We start from the raw sequence: 22,103 nt of genomic DNA on the forward strand, positions 1-22,103 counted from the left end.
TGTATAATGACAGATTGTTTTGTCACATCACTTGAAATCATTTTTGGTTCTATTAAATATTCCATTTCTTTTTATTATGGCCTAGGGTTTGGGGCAATAATTTCCTATACTGTGACAGACTCTTTATAAATTGCAGGGGAAGCATTGGGACTGAGGAAAGAAAATTTCTTCTGTCAAGAATATTATTATTACATTCATTATATTATCATAATATTGATGTGAATATATTCGGCAAAAGAAGGTTTCTTTCTCATCGTACAAAATCCCTCCTAACAATTTAATTAATTAAAATTAATTCACTATTTCGAATTATATAAATGCACATATTCTCCAGGAAAAATTGACACATTTTTTATACGACAGTCTCATCGAAAATACGAAAAAAAAAAAATTCATTTTCTATTTCTTCTCAAATATATGTTATTTTCTCACCTCAAGAAATAATTTTCCAAATAACCTGCTGGTTATTTTCTCTCCTTTCTGTCTCCCTTCACCGTCAATTCAGTTAATCGAAAAAAATATCCGATAACTAGGATTTTCCCCTGGATAATCCAAACTCTCCTCAATTACTTAGTCCCACCGTTTGCATATCAAGTGGATCGAACTGTAAATTCGAGAGGGAAAGTCTGGCAGGCCTCTGGGTCTCCCTCCACCGAATAGCTGTACGTGGCATTCGTTACGATTTGAATCGACTCTGGGCCATCTGAATTACAGGGGCTTGGATACCAGGCCAATGTGAAATGGAGTGAGTAAAGTTTAACTCTGTGTACAGGGGCGCCACGTTGTCTCTCGGGTGGAGACAGTAAACGGGAAAGGGTGTCGAAGACTGGCACAGAGAGTTACGGCTTGGCAGGAGGTATAACTTTGTTGGTGGTCTCCACCCTCTCTCACCCCTATTTATTCCAACTTGAACTGGAAAGCAGGGAATATTCAAAAGTCCCTTCTGCGCTCTGGGTCGTCGGAGCAGGCGAAAAGGGATTGGTGACTGGCGGGTGGCTTCTGATTATTCTCACTTGTGTTGTCTTTGGTGTGAGATAAGTGCTGTGGCATTGGGGGATTGATCAAATGATGAGGTGATGGGGAGGATTATTTCAATATATTTTTGGTGAATTTCCAACCTGTCCTAACGCATTTATCATTTTTATTACATTATTAAATAACATTAATTGCTTCATCTGATAATTTTTTCACGTTGCATATTTTTAAAAAGTGCTGTGTCAACTTTTATTCCCCTGAAAAAGTCAATTGCGTCTCAGTGAGGCCATAAAATTTTCACAAATATCTGAAGACAATGGAATTAATTTTGTTTACGACGATGTAAATTCTTAGGACAAAAAAAGTTATCTTGAAGGGCAACGTCCGGGTGAAATGGTGAGAGGGTGAACCCGCGGGGAGGGAGAGAGGGGGGGATTTGAAGGCCCGTTGAAAAACGATGGTCTGCACGGCAGTTAATTCCAGTAGAGGTCCCTGGCGCGTCATCAGCCGTCGGCCTCTCAGGCACACCCCTGGGGCTAACTCAACGTAATCGCTGGCGTTTTGTCACTTTTACGTGAAAAACTGCTCCTGTACAGGTTGTATACAGTCAGACGTCACGCCATCGTCATTTCCCCCGTCAGGAAAAAAACCCAAGTTATGGGAATTTGTTTAGAATTCATAGGGGTTTGGGGTGGGGATGATAGCGAGGGTGACGTTATCACAAATTCAATTAGAAACGATTAAACGTCGTCGCGTTAACGAACATTGAGTAAACTTTTGGGTGATACGTTAGGGGAGACATTTTTCCTTGATATTTTTATTTAGAGGAACGTCTCAGGAGATGTGGGGAGGGATCTACGCATATATTTAAATGAACAGAGGGAATTAATTAATTTATAATAATGAGAGAGTGTGCTCGTGTATCTTAGGAGAGAGAATGAATATTTCTACCCCAGACAAACGTCAAATAAAAATTAAATTCACCCTTACGATATTCGGAAAAGCTCGATATATCATAATTAATTATATAAAGTGAGATGAATTTATGCAAATTATATTTACTTGATGAATTAGACCTTTGGAAATAATGAAAACAATTTTTTTCAATTGTTTAAAATGATTTGAAGCAGATTGTTTTTAGTAAAAAATTGTCTTTTCTATTGTAATAATGGGAAACCTCGACCTAGGTTTACAATACGTGCAGAAACGTCCGTGAGACGATGCAGATAGCATCATGATTTTTTTTCGTCCACGCAAACCACCTCGAGAATGCCCATAAATCCCGTTGGCACGAGTCACCAGTAGTCCTTTTACCTTTGAATACAACGTGTCGGAATTTAAACGTTTTGTATGCGACATTTAATTTATCTCTTCGCCAGCAACATTGTCGACTCCTACAATTTCTTTCCCTTATTTCATCGAACATAAAACAGCCTATTTCAAGTAGATTAGAAATAGCAACAGTGGGTATGTGCTATCATTGGAGTACTTTATTAGCCTCTTTCATTGTCATTAAATAGTGAAATAGGGGTTTGCTCGGCGTGTCAAAGTCAGTTGGTTGGGAATAAATTACGGGAAAAGTGTGCGTAAACTGTCACAAGATGGGTGTGCTTCCTAGTGTCGAGGACCTCTTGCCGGTCATCGTACTGGCTAAATTAGAAACACACCCACAACGTGAATATAAGTTTCTATTTTCGACGGAATTTCAGAGGATTTAGACCCTTAGTTACTACGTATTCCTCGTGTGACTAATAGGAGAATTATTTTAATGCTCGTAGAGTAGTTCTATGATGTTTGTCATGTGAGATATTTTTTTTTTATTCATTTATCACGAGGCGATGTTTTGAAAGAACTAATTATCATATAATCAGATTATAACGTAATACGAGGGGGCTTAGTCATCGACATAGAGGTCTCCGCCCCTCTATCACTCGAATCGCTGAAAGAATAAGTTTCATGATTTCGTTTTTTTCGTCTAATTTATCGAAAAATGTAATTGAAAAAATCGTCGACATCGATAATAGCTTCAAGCTCAAACTCAATCATGCACACTCCCACGAATGTCCATTTCAATTTCAATAAAGTAGATAAATCAGAAAAAAAAAGGCGAAAAATACTCAGTCATAATACCTCAGCGATAAACATGATAAAAATAGGATTTTGTACGGTTAGAATGTTGAATCACAATCTCTCGTACCATAAACGCAAATAAAATTCTCACACAGGGCCGTCAATACAATATGTGCAGTGTTAATCAGTCAACGACCGCACTCAGGGGTATTTGTCGAGTTAAAACGATGGTCGTCACCGCGGATCGTCAGGGTCGGCCGAGCTGGTGTGGCGCAATACGGTTGAGCTAGGTTAGTAATATCGCTCTCTGCCGTCGCTCTCTAGTTGACTATTACTACGTGCTATTCTTATCCATAGGCAAATGCTCAACGAGCACGCGATACCCGCATATATATTCATATTCAACGTGCCAATGTACTTGTGGACATTTCTTATGTTCGCGATGTCGGGGATTTTTTTTTTTGCGCCTGTGTGCGATTTTTTCCCCCGCACAACACCTCGGTCTATGATAATCAGAGTCGCGTAGGTCAGGTTTTCTTGTCTTTGCTTTTTTTTTCTTTCTTTCTATCATGTCTGAGTTATGCAAGGAAAAGAAAATAGAAAAATAATGATTACGTCAATGGAAGTTCTCTTTATCTACTTATATTTTATCTCTTGATTATTGATAAGCACGACTGCTGTATTTCCTGTTTTTATCTTATTACATTTTAATTTTTAGTGTTATCTTTATTTTTGCGCGAATTAAAAAAATTACGCAGTAGTGTGGAAAAAATCCCTAATTTTAACGGAAGACGTTTTATTTGTTTTTTATTTTTGAAGTTTTTTTTTTTCAAGGTTCAAAATGAAAGTATGCCCTTCAAAATCATGGGAGTCGCCTTGAAATATTGATGATTTAAAATCCTTCTATTCTTTTATACTGAATTTGAATTGTGATCAAACGTGGGAATTAATTAATAGCAAAAGGGGAAATTAATCGAAACTACACATTGACTGAGTGATCCTCGAGCTCATCGAAGAAGGCGTTTTTATCAATTCATTGCACATTAATCTGTAGACCCGGTTGAATAAGTACCGATGTGTCGTTATGGATTACACTTAATGACACGCGTGGGTTAATATCAAAGAACGTCACGTGTTACCATCAACACAAGTACTTAAGTTTAACTTACATAAGTCGATTTGTGCGTTTACTCAAACGTCACGTATTCAGGATTTTGTGAAGGTGCGGAGAATTGAGGGGAAAATTATCTTTGATTTTAACGCATTGTTGGTGGAAGGAGGGGGACAAGCACCATTGGGATAAATATACCTTATTATATAAGTTGTTTGTGGCACTTTTAAAGGCATGGGCGGGGGTAAAATTCCGCACAGGTCATGAATCCATTACACTCTCGGAATTATCAACATTTCAATTGTGTTTATTCCTTCGAATAAAAAATTCAGACTATATTTCAAGTGTTTGCGCTGTCGTTTGGAATTATTTGGCGACTCGTGATGATAAAATTATCAATGATTTCTCATTTCGTTCTTTATAAATAATGACATGAGGCAATAGTAAAGGAAAAAAATCTCCGGATAATGAATGCATTCATTTAAATTTCATTTCTTTATTTTTATCACGTCCTTGTCGTGTCCTGAGATTGCGAAATTCTTCAGATTTATTTTTAGCACGGAAAACGATATCGCCACTGTAGAACCAGGATGTTATGCTTCAAGCTCAAACCGATAAATTCTTTATTTATATTACCGCGAAATAAATGGGTTGAGGTAATAAAATGTGAATGAGTGGCTTTTTTCTTCTTTTCTTTTAAAACCGGCGATTATTGGAATGGAGTTGTTTTGACCAGATGTCAATGTGAATTGTGTCTCGTGACATGTGTATTATTTTTTCTTTTTTTTTTTTTCCAAAGGTGGGGGGAACAACAACAATATTATAGGAGTGACTCGACGTCTCGTTGGCCCCGACTCGAGGGCGCCATGAATCATGTCTCTCGCAGGCCTCGAGAATTATATCTGGTAGTGTGTTGCCTTCGTGTGTGTCTGTGAAATGCAAGTGCCTTTTATGGTTTTCGATCTAATTAGCCGTATTTGTTTCCGTTCACAAACTAGGAGATGAAAATAATTCGCGGTAATGCGATTTTCCCCCTAGCTATTACGATGAAGTAATGCAACAGAGAAAATTCTTTTCAAATTGAAAATATTTTTTTTTCGTCGGATAACAATTTTTATGAGAAAAAATAAACAATATGGTGTCTCTAGGTAGTGAGGTTTAGATAGTCCTCATTCATTTTTTGTTACATTTTTGCTTGGTCCACAGCCAAGGGAGACGTGGGGGGAGGGGGTGGAAACAAATCATAAAAACCCGAAAGAGTATACGACTGGAAGGAAATTTAATTTGTTTTAGTAATTGACTATAGGATTTACTACCCCAATGGCGAACAACTATTAATATAAGTAATTTTTTTTTCTTGTCTGTTTCCTTTCATCGTGGGGAGCTATAAATACGACGAAAAAAAAAATTATCATAAAGTAAAATAACAAATCCATCTGTTGGACATTTATTCACATCTAAATTCACCCTAAAAAAAATCCTCGATAAAGCAAAATATTCACCAGTTGAACATCGGCCTCCCACCCATTGACGCGTGCCACTCGTCCCTCGAAAGAAAAAGAAAATCATGCAGGCGTGTATGACCCCCCAATAGAGCTCAATAGAGAGAATGGAAAAAAAGCATTGGTAGCGGCGTTGTCCTCATCACCGTGATCCTCATCCACCGAGCCAGCTGCTAATGCGAACCGTTGAATTTGATTCGACAACAAGGGTTTTCCGTACTCCAGGGAGTGTATGCCCACTCCAACGGCGTCAGGGGGTAAGGGGATAGGGGGGATACAAAAGCCGGAAGCTCCCCCACCCTGATTGCTTACGAATGTGACATGATTTCGCGGGCTCTCGTTTCTGGAGAAAAAAAAAACGTCCGATGGGAACAAAGAAAAGGAAAAAAAAAAGTCTTTGTGATTCAGCCAACAGGTCCAGAATGGGGATTCTCTCCCCGGTGGCACAATTCGGCCATAATCTTTCGTTGATTGTTCAGCATGTCGACACGTGTGTTGACTACTGTATTCCATCTGAAAATTTCACGATAATATTGAACAATCAATTATTCATCACCATTTTTTCATGGACCCATTTATAATTCAGATGACTTGTTGAGTGTGAGGGTCATTTAATTATCAAGGTATATTACAATTCGCCGTAAATTCAATGATAACATAATGAAATGGAATATACCTTGAAAAATAATTATTGCGTCGACGAGAAGACTTTTTCATCAAAAAACTATTCCCATGAAAAATTGATTCTTAGGTGCTGACAGAATCCCCATCAATCATTCCTCGATCAAAACCCCATTTGCCAACATTGAAACTCCCATAAATAAATCAAACAAAAAGCTTATTTATCCAATGGCTAATAACCTTCTAATCCTTAAAAAAAACTATCAAAAAAAAAAACTAAAAAAAAACGGGAACTGACAGCTAATATTGGAGAAAAGCCCTGCGGGCACCCGGGATTACTTTGTTTTTCCATTGCGAAAAATGCGCCAGCTGCAAACACGTGATGTCCCCGCCCTTCTGTCCGTCAATGTTGCCGACAATGGGCCACGCGTCATCCACCTCCCCCTCCGGCATTTTTTTTTGCCACCGTCGATTAGCCCTTTCTTCTTCGTTCCCAAATATTGAGCTCGTGTTCAATGAAAAGTTACTCTGACATCTGATGCGAACTCGTAGGGGACTTATAACTGTACTCGATATCAATTGAATGTGCGGGCTGTTCTCTCCCCCCCCCTTCCCCTCCTCTTCTCGTACTTTTTTTTTAACATTTCATTTTGGGATAAATGGGAAGTACGCATCGTGTGGCACGTGCTCCTCTCGAGGAAACGCGCGTGACCTAATTGTAATTACCGCTTCAACCAGGTAAACCCAATTATCTGTCTACTGGTTAAACTGCCACGATAGGTGGAATAATAAAGTGCAGGATGGTGTGACACGCTTGGACGAGCGTTGCGCAATTGTTAATTAGTTTAGTGTTTTTGGTGAATGCTGAAATATATTGAAACAAGTGGATCATTCCGCAACGTGGAATTCTATTCAATAGATTTTTTTCGAATCTTCATTTTGAGATTTTCAACATCTTGTAGAGGCCAATAAAATGGCAAATGAACATCATCACTCGGAATTCCAATTTTCTTGATGATCAGAATTGCTCACGACATTCAAGCGAGACTTCGCTTTGAAGAGAAGTCTCTGTAGCTCAGTGTCAAACCCAAAAAAAGCACAATTTCGTCATTTCCTCAATGAATTTATTCATTTACTCATTATTTCAGATTTCTTCTACTCTATTTCTATAAAAATCGCCAGTAAACGATTGTCCAAGGCCTGTGACGTGAATAGTTCCGTTTTTACTCACTGTCAATATTTCTCTGAGTGTTGTCAGCTCTAATGGAGCCATTTATGCAGACTAGAAATTTCAATTATATTTTTCCATCGACTTAAAAAATTATTACACTAAAAAAATCCATAAACTAGGTGTAAGTCACGCTATTTTTAATCTGCCCAAGAGTATTAAATAAACACGCAAATGGAATTGTTTAAAATCGGTTAAATTAAACCGACGTAAATGAGGTCGAAGTCGAGATGCACAGCGGTCATTGCACTCTCAATGTGCCAACTGAGAATGGTGTCTGTTACCTTCACGGATGGAAACAAGATGTCTGGTGTAAAATGTGTGCAGTTAGTTCACCAAAGTATTTCAAACTGTTGCATTACAATTAGACTTACAATCTCCCTAAAATGATTCCACTCAACAATAATGTATGAAATGAATGAATTCATTTTTCAACTTGTGAAATTCTTTGTCCTCTCCGAGGAATCATTTCTCATTTTGTCAGTGGTAAAACTGGAACAAGAGAAATCAATCGTGGGACTTTGACAGAACAAAGAAGTCATCGTTCACGATACCGAGGGAGGAAAAAAAATATGAGTATAAACGTTGGTACGTGTCAAGAGGCCACGAGCTGGAGATTCTTTTCTTCTCTTTGTCTTGGTCCGTCCCCAAAAGATTCTTGCGGGGTTGTGTGACGAGCACCAGGTGCTCCGGGAATATATGGGCTGAGGGGATTGGTCTTAATACGCCGAGTATTTCATCGGTCATAATCCACCCTCCTACAAGGGGTTGAAGATTCCCCTCCCTACCAGGCAATGTCTCGGCCCGTTTCGAGAAAATTCTTTGAATGGACCTATAACAGTAAACGAAAGAAATTCGAAAGACAAAGAAGTATATCAGAACTTCCAGTCGAAACAAAGGAAAAAATCATTAAGGGGGTGAGCAGTTTAAAGAAAGCAAAATGATCCCACTTCTGATTCATCCGGTTATTCTTCTCTTCTTGTGGAAGAATGAAATTGATGTTCTTTCTTTCGGGAGACGTATCTAATTCATCCAATTCCAACGAGATATTTACGAAACAGGGAAATTGCAGCTAGAAAATTCATTCACGATAATTGATGTTATAAAAGAAACGTATCAGCAAACTCTTCGATTAATCGAACTTGTGAAGAAGTTGAGACATTCCGAGTCCCCTTTTCTCATCCAATTTTTCGATACCCTGCACTTTTACAGGAAAACTTTTCACGCGTACTGGCAATATTGACTACGTAACAACTCCATACTCTGGGAACGTCTGCTTCCTCCTCAACATATTGTTCATTCGAAAATGATATGGTTTTATTTCTCCATTCCTTCTTTTATTACATTTTTTCGTATGGATTGTCTATGGTATTTCGATGTCATTGGATATTCTCCAAGGCATTTGGGAGACATTTCCCTCTCGATACACCACAGTTATTTGGAAAATTCTGGCAGTCTCGTCTGGCAACCCTCTTAAGCATCCTTAGCGTTTTCTCCTTTCTTAACATTTCCTTTCTGCCCCTTCTGGCTCAACTGGAATTCCCCTTTAGGATCGATGAGAGCTTCCCTATGCAAATCTCTCAACATATTATGCTAGTTGGAGTGAAAACGTCATGATGGGGGATACTTGCAGGGCTTCTTAGCAACTGTCGGTTGGATTTGATGTTAACGCTTCGATGGATACTGTAGCCACATTGGCATGAATGATAATGATGAGGAGAGGAAATTCTGCCAATAAATCCTATGGCATGAAAACCACAGATGCAATGTTAGTATCGATATCAACGAATACATTGATACAGAGACATGTGATTTTCATCAATCAGTTCTTCCCCCGACGATCAAAAGCGTTGCCAATAATATTTTTCTGTTTTTCAATTTTTCTCTCAAATTCCTTTCAACGCCTTTCATCAGCATTTGAAATTATTATATTTTTTTTATCATTCAATGTCTCTGTCATCGCTCTGCCATATCTCAGTAATTCACAGTCGATCGCACTCCCTGTAATTCCTTTCTCACCGTTGTGACTGAATTTTGAGCCTTCGCAATTTCCGCTCGAAATGTCTCGCGCACGGTTTCAATTATTAACGCTCCTGATTTTCTCAAGCGATTCCGAAACGGTATAACGGAGAAATGAGAGATAGGAGCATTCGGTCCACAAGCTAACTTTACTGGAGGATGTGCTTTACAAAGTTTCGGGAACTTTGAACCAACCGAGGGGATAAGTTTAATCAGAATGTGGATTTTCCAAAGCGTAGGCTTGATGATATTGAAATGAAATCCGTTGTACGGTTAGATGGCTCCTTCGGAGTCGTTCAAATATGTGTAACTTACGCCGAAAGATTCCCTCGCAAGCTTTTAAATACCGAAAGTCTCGAATCCATTAATTTTTCCTGGAGCTTATTTGGAAGGGAGGGCAAAGTGTTGTCACCTCTTTTGGACATCACCGTCGTCCTAATTTTTTTCCTTCTCCCATTTTCGGTGGATGTGATGCTATGATATATCAAGAATGAAACGACCTGTCACCCTAATATCAGACTTTTCTTCCTTGAAGAGAAGAAATGGTACGCTTCACCGGAAACAAGAAGAGATTCCAATGGAAGGAAGTTGCAAAATCCCTCCGGGCGAATTGCCAGCTTCCTTCTTCATGTGTATACCCCTTGGAATCTTTGGATTCTGATCAGAGGGGGAAGTCACAAAGACTCTTTGAATCAATTTTTCGTTTTGGAATAAATAAGGAGATATGTTCAGGAGAAGATGGAAACATTCTACGAAGATGCTTCCGCCATTCATTTTTATCAACACCTTTTACCATAGGGGAGGTGGTGTCTAGATAGTATCGGGATGCTGAAGACAATTTATGGTAGCTCCATAAATTTTCGACTGAAAATAAATCCTTTAATTAAACCTTTTAATCCCGACAGAAAAATCAATGCAATCATGACTCATTAAAAATTCGGGGATAATTCAACATTCGCTATTAAAAATCCATTGAAACCTCAAGGCGTGACGCCCAATGGTTGAACCACTTAATATTTGATCGATGTGTCTCCATTATCCTTCCATTCTTATTAAATTCCATGTTCTAACCGTTTAAAATCCCCAAACTACAGTTTTCACGACAAAGAAAGAAACATTCAAGGGGAGAAATGAGCTGTTGAAGAACCTTGCCAGGGTGGGAATGAAATCGATTGACACGCGTGTCAATGGTGGCGCCATTTGGTATCATTGGTGTGTTTCCCTTGAGCTCTTCCATACTGTCATCCTCCCTTCTCTCACTCACACTCTTATGTAAGGGGGCACTATGACAAGGGGTGACTGATGCGCCTTTGTTGAGTTTTCGAGCGTGCGAACTGGTGCAGCCATTGGTCTCCCTTTCAGGCGCATTTTTTTCCCCCCCAATTCAATGAAAAACGTAAAAACTGGGGAAAAACGAGGTCTTTGTGCGTTCATTGTCGGTGCACGTCACCATTTAACGAATATCCCCCTATTTTTTTTCATCCAAAGTGTCAAGGATTCTCTTTTCCAACCCTTTTTCAATTGTTGCACATGCACCTCTTGTATATTTTCTAGTTTCAGATCCTTAATCCCCATTCAATCTGTTGATTCACACGAGTTTTCTCGATAGTTATGAATGGATTGTAGGGATTGAATGGATTGAAACTAATTCGATACTTGTATTTGATTTTCTCAAGAGACTAAACACTCATCTGCCATAAGAGTTGTTTGAAAAAGAATGTTCTTTCAAATTTTATAGATCGATTCTCAATTTTTTTTCAATGATTGCACGGAAACTTCAAAAATGTATTTGATTTTCTCATGAGGAGAAACCGTATGTCCATTTAAATCTATCGAGACAAAGGCTGAAAATAATTTATTCTTTCGCGAGAAATAAATTCCTCTCGTATTAGCATTCCAGACACGTATCGTGTCTCAGAAAAGATACGAAACATGGAATTGAAACATCGATATTCATAGGCATTGGACCCGCTCGTGATAGAGCCAGCCGTGCAGACCATCTAGTATTGCACAAAAAGAAATCCAAAAGTGGTGGATAAAATAAAAAAAAAAATAGGATACGGAGAAAAACGGAATTGGGACGAGTGAAGCGAGAGAATCCAGTCAGATCTTTCATCGCCTTATTTTGCAGTACGTGCGATCTTTTCATTTTTTTTGGTTCTCGTGGCATTGAATCTTATCTCCCACGGCCTCACGTGCGGGATAAAGAAAAACTTTTGCCATTGGTAAAAGTGGCTTTTTCAACCTCGGTTATGGGTCTTTCCAAAAGCAGACAGACTTCGATCGTTTGTTAATGAAAAAAATAAAGCAGGAGACCTTATCGTATTTATGCTTGAAAGAGCTGGGAGTTCGGGATGAAACTCTCTGTGAATTCGGAGGAAATTTCAGAAAAGAAGGATGTGAAACTATTAATTTTGCTCCACTGCGTCCGGACATATCCGAACTGCATTTTTTATCTTCGTTCAATATTAAAAAATTACGTGAGATATCGGCAGTGTTTCTTCAACATTTTTCCTCTTCATTATTTCTACTATAAATGATGCATTTATTTTTTATTATTTTTTCTTCCCTGAAATTTTTCAATTTTTGTTCTTTTCTCTTCAAGGACTTTTCTATTCTCTTGTCTATCCTTCCCCTGGGCTATTCATTTGTCTGGATTACGAATATTTCGTATCAAATCTGCTTATATCATTTTCTCACCGTCAATTTCTCCTGCTTTCCAATGAAACTTGCTCCATTCAATCTAAACCCACACCTTATCTCTCATGTTTGTCGCAAAATACAACATTATCCTCCTCATCAGTTAATTACACCTCAATGATAATTCATAGGTAACGCTCCCCAAGGGTTCATTGACACCAGGGTATTTTCTATTTCCTTCCTCGACTCTTTTTTTTTGTTTTTCTAGTATCAATAGTAGTCCTGCAACTTTGAGCGTCACACTTTGTTAGACTTCCATTGGTCAGATAGCATTCGCATCAGTGGACACCGGTTTTGGTAGAAATGCTGGTTAAGTGGAGTGAATTCAATCGTCCAGTTTCAGGAGCATAGTTGTCGCATTACAGCCGGTTCTACCACCTCAGACGACAATTTTTATCTCTTCTGCCTATTTTACTCTTCTCATTCCACCTCACTCAACTTTTCCCTCTTGTGATCGTTCACGCATCATGTTACCGAGGTACAGATTTTATTATTGTCCCATGGGACACGTTCAATCGAGTGTAGGAGATGTATCTAACATCACTGCGTTGGATCATTTTCAAAAGGATTCCTCACTTTTGATCGTGTTAACATTGTCAATGAGAACGGCAGGGTATCTGAAATTAGGATTTTTGGCAACTTTTTTGTGACACGTGTACCTTTAAATCGGATTTGTGGTTCATGGATGGAGGTACTGTACTGAAAAATGGATCCTGGACATTGTAGACTGCTCAGAATTATAATGAGATACGATTTAAGTAATTGAAAATATTTTTAAGACTTATTTAAAATTCGCAAAAAAAATTCTCAAATAGGGGTTGGTAAATTTCAAGTTATGTGCAGAAATGCAAAGTTTGAAGGCGAAAAAATATGCAGGACTGCAGTTTCTTCAAGAGTTTTTTAGTCGCGAAAAATATTAAATTGAATAGTATTGGAAATATTGTTATTCTTCATGTAATGATATAAAATGGATGTCTATTCTAGAATCGACAAGTGTACAGTATGTGGAAGGCATCGCGCAGATAAGCCTTCCTGAGATACCGACGTTGTCCACCATAGCAGACAATCTTTTTCGCTTTTTTTCCCTTCTTCCGTACCTTTATCCTGGCTCAACCACTCTCTCAAAATGCCAGACACGTACTTTGCTACCTGTTCACCATTAGCAACCTGCATCCCGATTTGACTTCAAACTGCTGTTCAGCGCATTTAATTATCGACGAGAGATAAACTTCGCCTGTAATAACCATTTTCTTCATTTTTTTTTGTTACAGGTAAGGAAAGATATATTGAGGGATTATGCAGACAGAATGTGACGGAAAAAATGGAAATCAATTTTTTTTACTGAGGTAAAAATGTGTTCATGACTTCAATATGAATATAACATTCTCATTTCACGATGAAGTGAAATTTTCTAGTGCCTAGAAGTGGTTTATTTTTAATGAATCATGAATGATGAATCGGGCCCTGTCGTATTGCATTAATGGAAAAGTCGGGCAATGGAAAATCTTCTGACATTCCTGAATTAGCACCGTCATTTACTGTCAGTCACCGTAAGTTAGAAACAAATCACGTATTTCATGGTTTCATTCTTTGAGAGGAAAAAATTAATGTTTTACGGAACATCTCAATTTATTTAAAAACAAATCATTTTTATTGCATCTTCGGAAACGTCGTATAATTTCGTCAAAATATTCATCTGAATTTTGTTAAAGATTTACTTGAAAATTTAAACGCGGTTTTGAATTCTCCAAAAAATCTGGGATTCCATTGAATTCTGTGGCTTTAATCCAATTCAAGTGGGATTTATTGAAAAAAATTTGCCTTGTTTAAACAGCAATCAGTCATTTTTTTCTCTTAACGCATGTATTGAATATTTATGTAACGCCCTATCTTTGACTCCTCAATGGAGCATTGAAAAATGCTTGATATACGCTTGAACCAGAGCACGAGATTAGCAAACACGCTATGTATATTGGTTGTATCCATATATGAGTAGTTGAGGACATGTGATAAAGATAATACGATAGAAAAGGCCAACGACCGCTTTCAAGGCGGCAATGCGTCGAGTCAGCACTACATTGCACGACTGGCGGACACTTATGTAAGCTAAATGAGAGAGAAGGTTGGGGATACTGAGTGTGCAACTAACCTCCCACACGGACTATTTCACATAGTGCATCACCATAGAGTTCAATGGAGTGACCACATTTATTCCAAGAGACGAGGTGAAAATTTTCCCCCGTAGGTTTTGCGGATCGATTACACCTCCTCACCAATCCTGAATATTCCAACCTATGCCAATACCCAGGTATAACTGTGGCACACCCTGAGCTACCGGAGGCAGCTAATTATCAGACATTTGAGACAAGCCGATTCGTTCAACTGGCTAGCTAATTGAAATGTTATCAGACGATAATGCATCATGAAGAGAAAGCTAGACATAAATGAGCTTGTCATGGCTGGTCATGTGGAAAGTTCAGCTGATGGTATTTGTGGGTGTCTTGTCGGTGGGAATATTATCTGTAGAAGATGTTAATTTCGCGCAGTTATTTTATATCTGAGATATCTGATTGCTAACCATCAAGTCCGTTTGAAAATTATGATAGTAGAACATCCAAAATTATTATAATCCATGAACGGTCTGGATGATTCGAGCGTCTAGAGTCATAGGTTTGACACTCCATATTTTTTAATATTAATTGAGACGAGGATTCTCCACGGAGAGAAAAATTATTTTAAATTACGTACCTGATCCGTAATCTGTCAGTCAAAGTATTCAGTTAAAATTACGGAACAGTTACGTATTTTTCTCCTGAACGTTCCATACTTTTTCTGGAACGTTTTGGATTTTTTCCTGGAGGTTCACTGAAAAAGTGCCCAACTGTTCCGTCATTTTTAAAGAAACGTAATTTAAAAAAAAATTTTCTCTGCTTGTAGATTCATTGACTATTTTATAATATGAATCGAAATATGTCTTAGTACGATGTTGGCCCTTTACGTGTCAATTCGAAATTCTCACAAATTTTTCTATTTCACGATAATTGTTCTTCTTTGCATTTTCTATCCGGCGTAAACCTCATTCCTCCCCACATATTTAAAAAATGAGGATAAAGAGATGAAACGACTATCTTTTTCCGCTTTGTCGTAAGGATCCACCTCGTAATTGTACCTGAATACAGATCAGCTCCCTCAGCCTGTATATTTACATGCAAATAAGGAAGACCAACGGTTGAATGAGGCGAGCGGTCCCTTCACGAAGCCATCACGCGACGCCCAGTCACTCTGGTTCTGAGGGGTTTTTCACCCGTGTAAAAACCTGTGGCTCAAGGGGTTACGGGACAAAGAGAAAATCCACCCTGCCACGTGTTATTCCCCACCTCAATAATCATCGCTAAATTGAATTAAGTCTTGAAGACTGTTAATTATGATTACGTAATACTCGAATGAGTCAAAAGTTTGAATCAAAAATGATGGTTGTTTATTAAGTTGTCATGGAATTACCCCGGGGGTGGAGATACTCGGGGTGTCTGATGTAGGATCAGTGCCGTGGGTGAATGTCAGCTGAACATTCACGGACGCTTAATAGAATTTGAATGTCGTTAACCGGAGTAACCGGGCGTAAGGGATGGGCCAGGGTTGGTTCTTATCCCCTATTATCGCGTCTGGGTGACAATCCGAGAGTGGGTGGGGGAGGAGAGACATCCGCGATAGGAGTTTCAGGAAACCTCAGAGACATCAAATTATCGAACATGGGGGGGACGGATGGTATTACATATTTTCATAATATCTCACTTGTGATATTGAATATAAAGGATATGAAATGTGCAGAGGATATGTCAGGGTCCATTGATTTCCGAGATACTATTCAGCAGATAATGTATTTAAAAAAAAAAATAAATGACAAAGACTTGAATGGCTAAAGAGCAATTTTCCAAAGACTTTATGACTTGAATATAAAAATTTCATTATGTCTGAATTCGTTAACTAAGAAATTCTTTTCTCATTGACAATTGTGAGAAATCATTCCTGAATTTCTTCACATTTTTTTTTCCCCCTTTAAACAGAGAAAGACTAATTTTTAAATAGTAAATTGACAGTCAAACAATTTGAAGCATTTGTTCAAAAGCATTCATATCTGTCACAACTACCTCGAAAGGGTTATTGACATTTAGTTCATGCGTCAAACAGACGTGAAATGTCATAAGCTATCACTAATGCTGACATTCGCATCAGAAGTCACTCAAATATGCATCACGAGAAGCGAAGATCCCAGTATTTCTCGGCAGTCGAAGGTTGATGTTGAAAATTAAATTTAACAAGAGCATTTTCACATGCCGTATTTTCCAGTCTGCATTCGTGGATTTGCACTGGTCTGTGGCCTTGGCTGGAATGCATCATCGATTGAACTTCTCCAACAAGTTCATAAATTTCATTTCATCTATATTATCTTGATATCCTCAGCTTTCACGTTGGGCCCTGCATTTGGTCTTCTCACCGTTCCCTTTTTCATCCACAAAATGAAACGAAAGTCGAATCTTCTTCTCATTCCGCTATTCATCGGAGGTTGGGCAATAATTGCATATGCTGGTAGGCATTTCTACTTGTACGTGATTGGGAGGTTTTTAACTGGCGCTTGTGGTGGAATTTTCAGTATAATATCCCCTCTCTGCTCAGCTGAAATAACTGCCGAAGATAATCGAAGTACTTTACGTTAGAAATTCAATGCACTTCTTAAAAATTTCCATTCAATTAAATTTAAATAACTATAGCCCTCAATTTTCGAACACATGATAATTCAGCATAATTTAATTCTCCTGTTCGGGATTGTATGGAAATTTCTTGAAAATGAAAAACTTCATTCTCCCCTTAAAATCTAAGTGAGTATAATTCTCGTAAAAATGACTCCTCAACAATCTCTGAAATTTCAGTTCTTCTCCACCAGCGTGTAATGCTTTTCAGTCTCATCACTCGTCTTCCCTTCATCCTTAAATTATTCATAGATACGCAAGAAATCCAAAACTAGTCACGTACTTCCTCATTGTACATCCCAAGAATTTAATAATGCAATATTCTCAGCTATACTGAACATTCCAAGTACAATAGGTGTTTTCTTTCACCTGTTATTAGTAATTGGAATACTTTTTGCCTATTGCACTGGTTTTACGAGATACATGGTCTGGATATCAGCCCTGAATGGCCTCACTCCCACTGTGACAGGAATAATAATGGTCGTCATTTCCAAGAGTCCATTGTTCTATCTCACGAAGAATAACGTGAATTCACCTAGAAAAGTACTGCAATTCTTTCGTGGCAAAGACACTGACATTGAACTCGAAATGATTGATCTTAAAATAAGGATTTTCTCCAGGAATATTATCCACCATTGCATGCCATTATTGTTCAACTATTTTCTTCAAGTATCATGCGATCAGGAATATGTTGGTATAGCCAAGAGCCACAAAATCCACGTACAAGAGTTTCTGAATAATCCCATACGCAAAACACTGGCTATTGCATATGGAATGATGGGTGTACATCAATTGTCGAATATAAATGCAATAATATTCTAGGCTGTAACAATCTTCAAAGCCACCGGAGTTGATCTAGATTCTGTAGTTGAAGGCGTCGTACTGGGAGTCGTACAAGTCATCGCGTGCTGCCTATCGGCACTACTGATCGACAAGGTTCCTTGAACTCCACAACAACCTTCTAATCTTCATCTTCAGGGGTTAGGTTTCTGCCCCCTCGCAACCCCATCACGAGAATTATATTCTTTATCTCGTGTTATTCGCCGTTTCTTTGGACAGATAGGTCGCAAGGTCCTGATGGTACACTCGGAGATCACTATGTGTTTGTGTCTACTTGCACTTGGTGGATATCTTATGATGAAGGAATTGCATCCTGAAATGTCGAAGGTTATCTACTGGATACCCTTCGCCGCAATGTGCATTTATTGCCTGGGCTTCTCTATCTGTGCAGGTTCGTCTTATTTTATGCTTTAGGACTTTGTAGCTGGACCTTGTGGAGCTATCTGACAGCAAAATTTGGTTTTCGACATCAGGTAGAACCTTTGGATTTCTATTAATCGAATTTTTCGTTGATCAGGGGCTCGCCAGTTTCATTTTTAGTTGGGGAGAGTTTCTTTGGATTGGGGGGAGGGAAATATTTTTGGAAATATGATGGAAAATGGTTCTGGATGTTTAGGTCCAGTGCCGTGGGCTTACATGGGTGAAATATTTCCGACTAAGCTGAAGGGCACAGCTGCAGTGAGCGCTGCATTTATCAACTGGCTCCTCGCTTTCTTCATCACCCTCTCCTTTGAGAGCCTCGTAAAGGCACTTGGCAACGCAGCAGTACTCTTCATCTTCAGTTTCATATGTGCATTAAGCACACTCTTTGTCGCAATGTGCGTGATCGAGACGAAGGGTAAGAGCCTCTTGGAGACTCAGAGAGACTTTGGAATTTTTCAACGAATTCCGTGAGTCCAAAATACTTCAGCAACTCCTCCATTTGTGAATACATTTATTATTAATAATTGTATGCTGATGAGTAATCGCCTGTGCATCATCAAGGTGACATCGCAGCCATTTTTACCATTTATGTTTTGAGGTAAATATCGAAATTCAGATGCAAAATATTTGCGTTTTCTTCGTGAAGGTGATTTTTCGGGTTCGTTTTGTTATCACATTTCATTAAAAGTTTGACTAATAACGGGAATTATCAATTATTCTAAAAATTTTAAAGTCAATCTACTGATATATCACCTGGATTATCCATTGCAACGAACAATTGCGGTGGTAATATTCCCTAAATGATTTCATCAGCAAAAATATATTGGAATTTCACTTGAATTAGCCTTCAAAATGTTCAATAATTCAAAATTTAAATTCCTCTACAATAGTCTCACACTTTTCCCTCGAACATAGCCATCTCGTTCTAAAATGCGATGTACCACACGTCACCACCTTCACCACCACTATGTTCCTCCCATCATAGATTATGCATTCAGATTTATATTTATGAAGCGTATCTCACCGAGAACTTGGAAGGTATGGGATTTTATTCACGTGCATGCGTCTCGTGTGCGTCTGAAACAGCTCCTAATAGTGTATACCATCGTAAAACCTTCGACATTGATGCAGCAGTGAGGCGTGGCATGTTGTATTTCAAACACTCCATAAAATGCAATGTCTTGACGGACAACAGTATCCGAAAGCCATTGTCTCACTGGTGTCTTCAGCATCGGAACAACGGGCCTTCCTTAATTATTTCGTTGAGTCATTCACGTCGTCTTGGCAATTAGCGGATTAATTATCGAGTGAATTAATGTCAACTCACGAGGGAGTTAATGGACATAAGCTAAGTCATTAAGGAGGGCTTGTGTTTATAGTTTATATTTCAAGATTTTTTTTTGCCAGATGAATATTTGCACTTGAAGAAATTTTACGTGAAACTTAAACCTCAAGGGGGCGAGACGAGGGCCGAGGGGTAGTTTTATTACAAAAATTAGCCCCCTGTCTAATTTTTCCGACAAAACTTGACCTACAAATTGATAGATTGTTATTTTGTCCTACATTTCGCCCTCAAATTTTTATCAAAAATTTCATTTCGTGTATCAGTTTGTCATCGTCCATTAATTCTTATCAAATTTTGGAACAGAAGTGAGGTAATATAGAACGAAGAGATAATTTTTGTCAAAAAATTCTCACCGTGTAGTCAAATAGATCACCTCAACCGATGGTTTACTTTCCATCCCTCACGTCAATTATCCAGCGTATTCCCGCCAAAATAAAAACTACAAAAACTTCATATCAAAGATCTTGAAGTGCCCCCAGGTTGTTCCATAGAAATCGGATAATTGGACAGCGGTATGTATCGAACAAGAATATCGATACACCAATGAGACAAACGTACGAAAGCGGTCACGAGGTGTACAACACTCGTTACAATTCTCTCGAAACTTGTTTCTGCTGAAAACAGAACAGAACAGAGAAGAACAAGGGAATTCAGTTGCTCACTCTGTGTGTGACGTTCTACAAACGGTTTTCTTCCCACGAACAAGTAAATGCTCGTATTCGCTATATGGGTGACGTGAAAAACTCGTCTGGGAAGCCACGAACTTTGTCATTCCCCCTCATCACTGGAGAGAACCTCTCCATCTTTCTCTCGGTGGGACGTATTTTTTTTTTCATTTTTTTTTCGTAGTTCTGCGAAATTGCCTTCTGCGCCTTGACTGCAGTCTTATTATATTGTTAAAATTTATTCAACGACCCGGTGGATCTTTTACCAGACTCTCGCGTGACCCACATGCTCTTATGCTCTTACCACACGCATTGCACTTGAAAGAGCATCATCAGAGGCTAATAATTTCATTTATTTAAACAGTGGTTTTCACTCCTTAACATTTTAGCGAATATTCGATGATTGAGGGGATAATTTATTCCATTGGAAAGCCAAGTGAAAAGCCCAATCGCTATCAAGGGGCTATTTAGCTTCGACGATTGGGAAGATATCTCGCGAATAAATTCTCAATTCTGAGATTTTTTTTTTAATAGAATTATCTTATGACTTATTGAATGGAAATATCTTCCCCGGGTTTCCTGATATTCTAATGGAGATTCTTTTTATGAACTGAGAACGAAAAGGTCTAGTGGCACGTAACCAATGTCTTTATGCAAATGATTCTTTTTATCTGATAAAAACTGTACAAGAGTCGCCGTCGGGCTGCAACATTAGAATTCTGGTTTTTTTCTTTTTCGATTACTCTCATTTTTTTTTTTTTTTCGTACAAGTACTCGAGTCTGTTCCCACATTCATCAGTCATAAGGGAAAAAAACTGTACAATGAAAAAGAGAAACATCTGCAGTGTCCGGGTTCACAAGCTCAGTAGCCGAAAAGAGAAGGAAAATAACCGGGAAAATTTCTATATTTCTCAGCGCTTGAGTGGGAAAGTTTTTTGGGTGTTGGATTTGATGGAATCTCAAAGTGAAGAGGAAATTTATGTCTCTAAATGCAATCCGAGAACTAAACTTCAATGATAACTGTGTTGGAACTTAAATTAGAGGAGTCGCTACGCAAATTCTGCAATTTGTTCCATAAAAATTAACCACACGCCTGGTGACTCACCGTTATGAGAACAACAATTTGTTCCGCAATTTTTGCTCAACGATTGAGAAATTTGATGGAGAGAGGCGTAGATAAATAAACTTAACGAACTTGTCAGCTTCATAAAAATGCTTCAACATTCGAGAATTTTTTATTTTTGAGGTAAAAAAAAACAAAAGGTTTTTAAAAAATGTTACAGATACGGCTCCTTTTTGTTGTCATAATGATGGTGGTAATCCTATTCATGACGAATGAATAGGATTACTACCATCATCTTGTCCCTATCTCTCGGTCTGCTTGTTGGCCTTGGATGTACTTATATACAACTAATAAATCTGTCTTTCTTCATGTGCCCTCCCTCGCTCCAGTCATCACTCTCGTGACCCACACGCAATCTGCACTCTTTCAAGGTTCCAGCAGTTGTTCTTTCTCGTTCTGTTCGCTGTGGGTTTTCTCCATGTATTACTTGTGTGAATTTTCTCATATACATATAGGGCACACAGGGTGAAATGTAGGTACTCCGATTATTATAGATAGTAACCAAATTCATTAGTTCGATTAAACAAGAATCAGTGTGATTATTTACTGAAGTCAATATCGATCATTCAATTTCATGGATAAAATTATCAAATAATTGAATTAAATGCTTATACGAATATTCTACAGCGTAAACATGGCTGTTCAATTATCTTAACGATAAAATACATTCCCTCAGTTATAAAGTTGAGATTTTTCAAATTTATAGTCATCTTAAAATTGTAACTGTGACATA

General features: G+C 38.3%; 2 protein-coding genes across 2 annotated transcripts in view; both read left to right on the top strand.

The window, feature by feature from the left end:
- The window catches only part of LOC135165723 (headcase protein), a 98,054-nt gene that overhangs the window by 28,585 nt on the left and 47,366 nt on the right, over positions 1-22,103 (top strand). The gene's annotated exons all lie outside the window — the stretch shown is intronic.
- On the top strand, positions 17,398-21,208 carry LOC135167174 (facilitated trehalose transporter Tret1-2 homolog). The gene is made up of 4 exons (XM_064130084.1): positions 17,398-17,499; positions 17,797-17,910; positions 18,034-18,141; positions 18,355-21,208. The coding sequence occupies exons 1-4, from the start codon at positions 17,398-17,400 to the stop codon at positions 18,706-18,708; spliced, it is 678 nt and encodes a 225-aa protein (XP_063986154.1). The 3' UTR covers positions 18,709-21,208.

Source organism: Diachasmimorpha longicaudata, chromosome 1 (genome assembly GCF_034640455.1).
Source record: "Diachasmimorpha longicaudata isolate KC_UGA_2023 chromosome 1, iyDiaLong2, whole genome shotgun sequence".
NCBI lineage: Eukaryota > Metazoa > Arthropoda > Insecta > Hymenoptera > Braconidae > Diachasmimorpha > Diachasmimorpha longicaudata.

Bases quoted from the DNA above. Each gene is read 5' to 3' on its own strand.
- LOC135167174 (XM_064130084.1), top strand. From the start codon at position 17,398: ATGGTCTGGATATCAGCCCTGAATGGCCTCACTCCCACTGTGACAGGA. The intron at 17,500-17,796 runs GTGAATTCACCT...ATAATATTCTAG, and splicing joins TCTATCTCACGAAGAATAAC to GCTGTAACAATCTTCAAAGC. The intron at 17,911-18,033 runs GTTCCTTGAACT...TTCTTTGGACAG, and splicing joins CGGCACTACTGATCGACAAG to ATAGGTCGCAAGGTCCTGAT.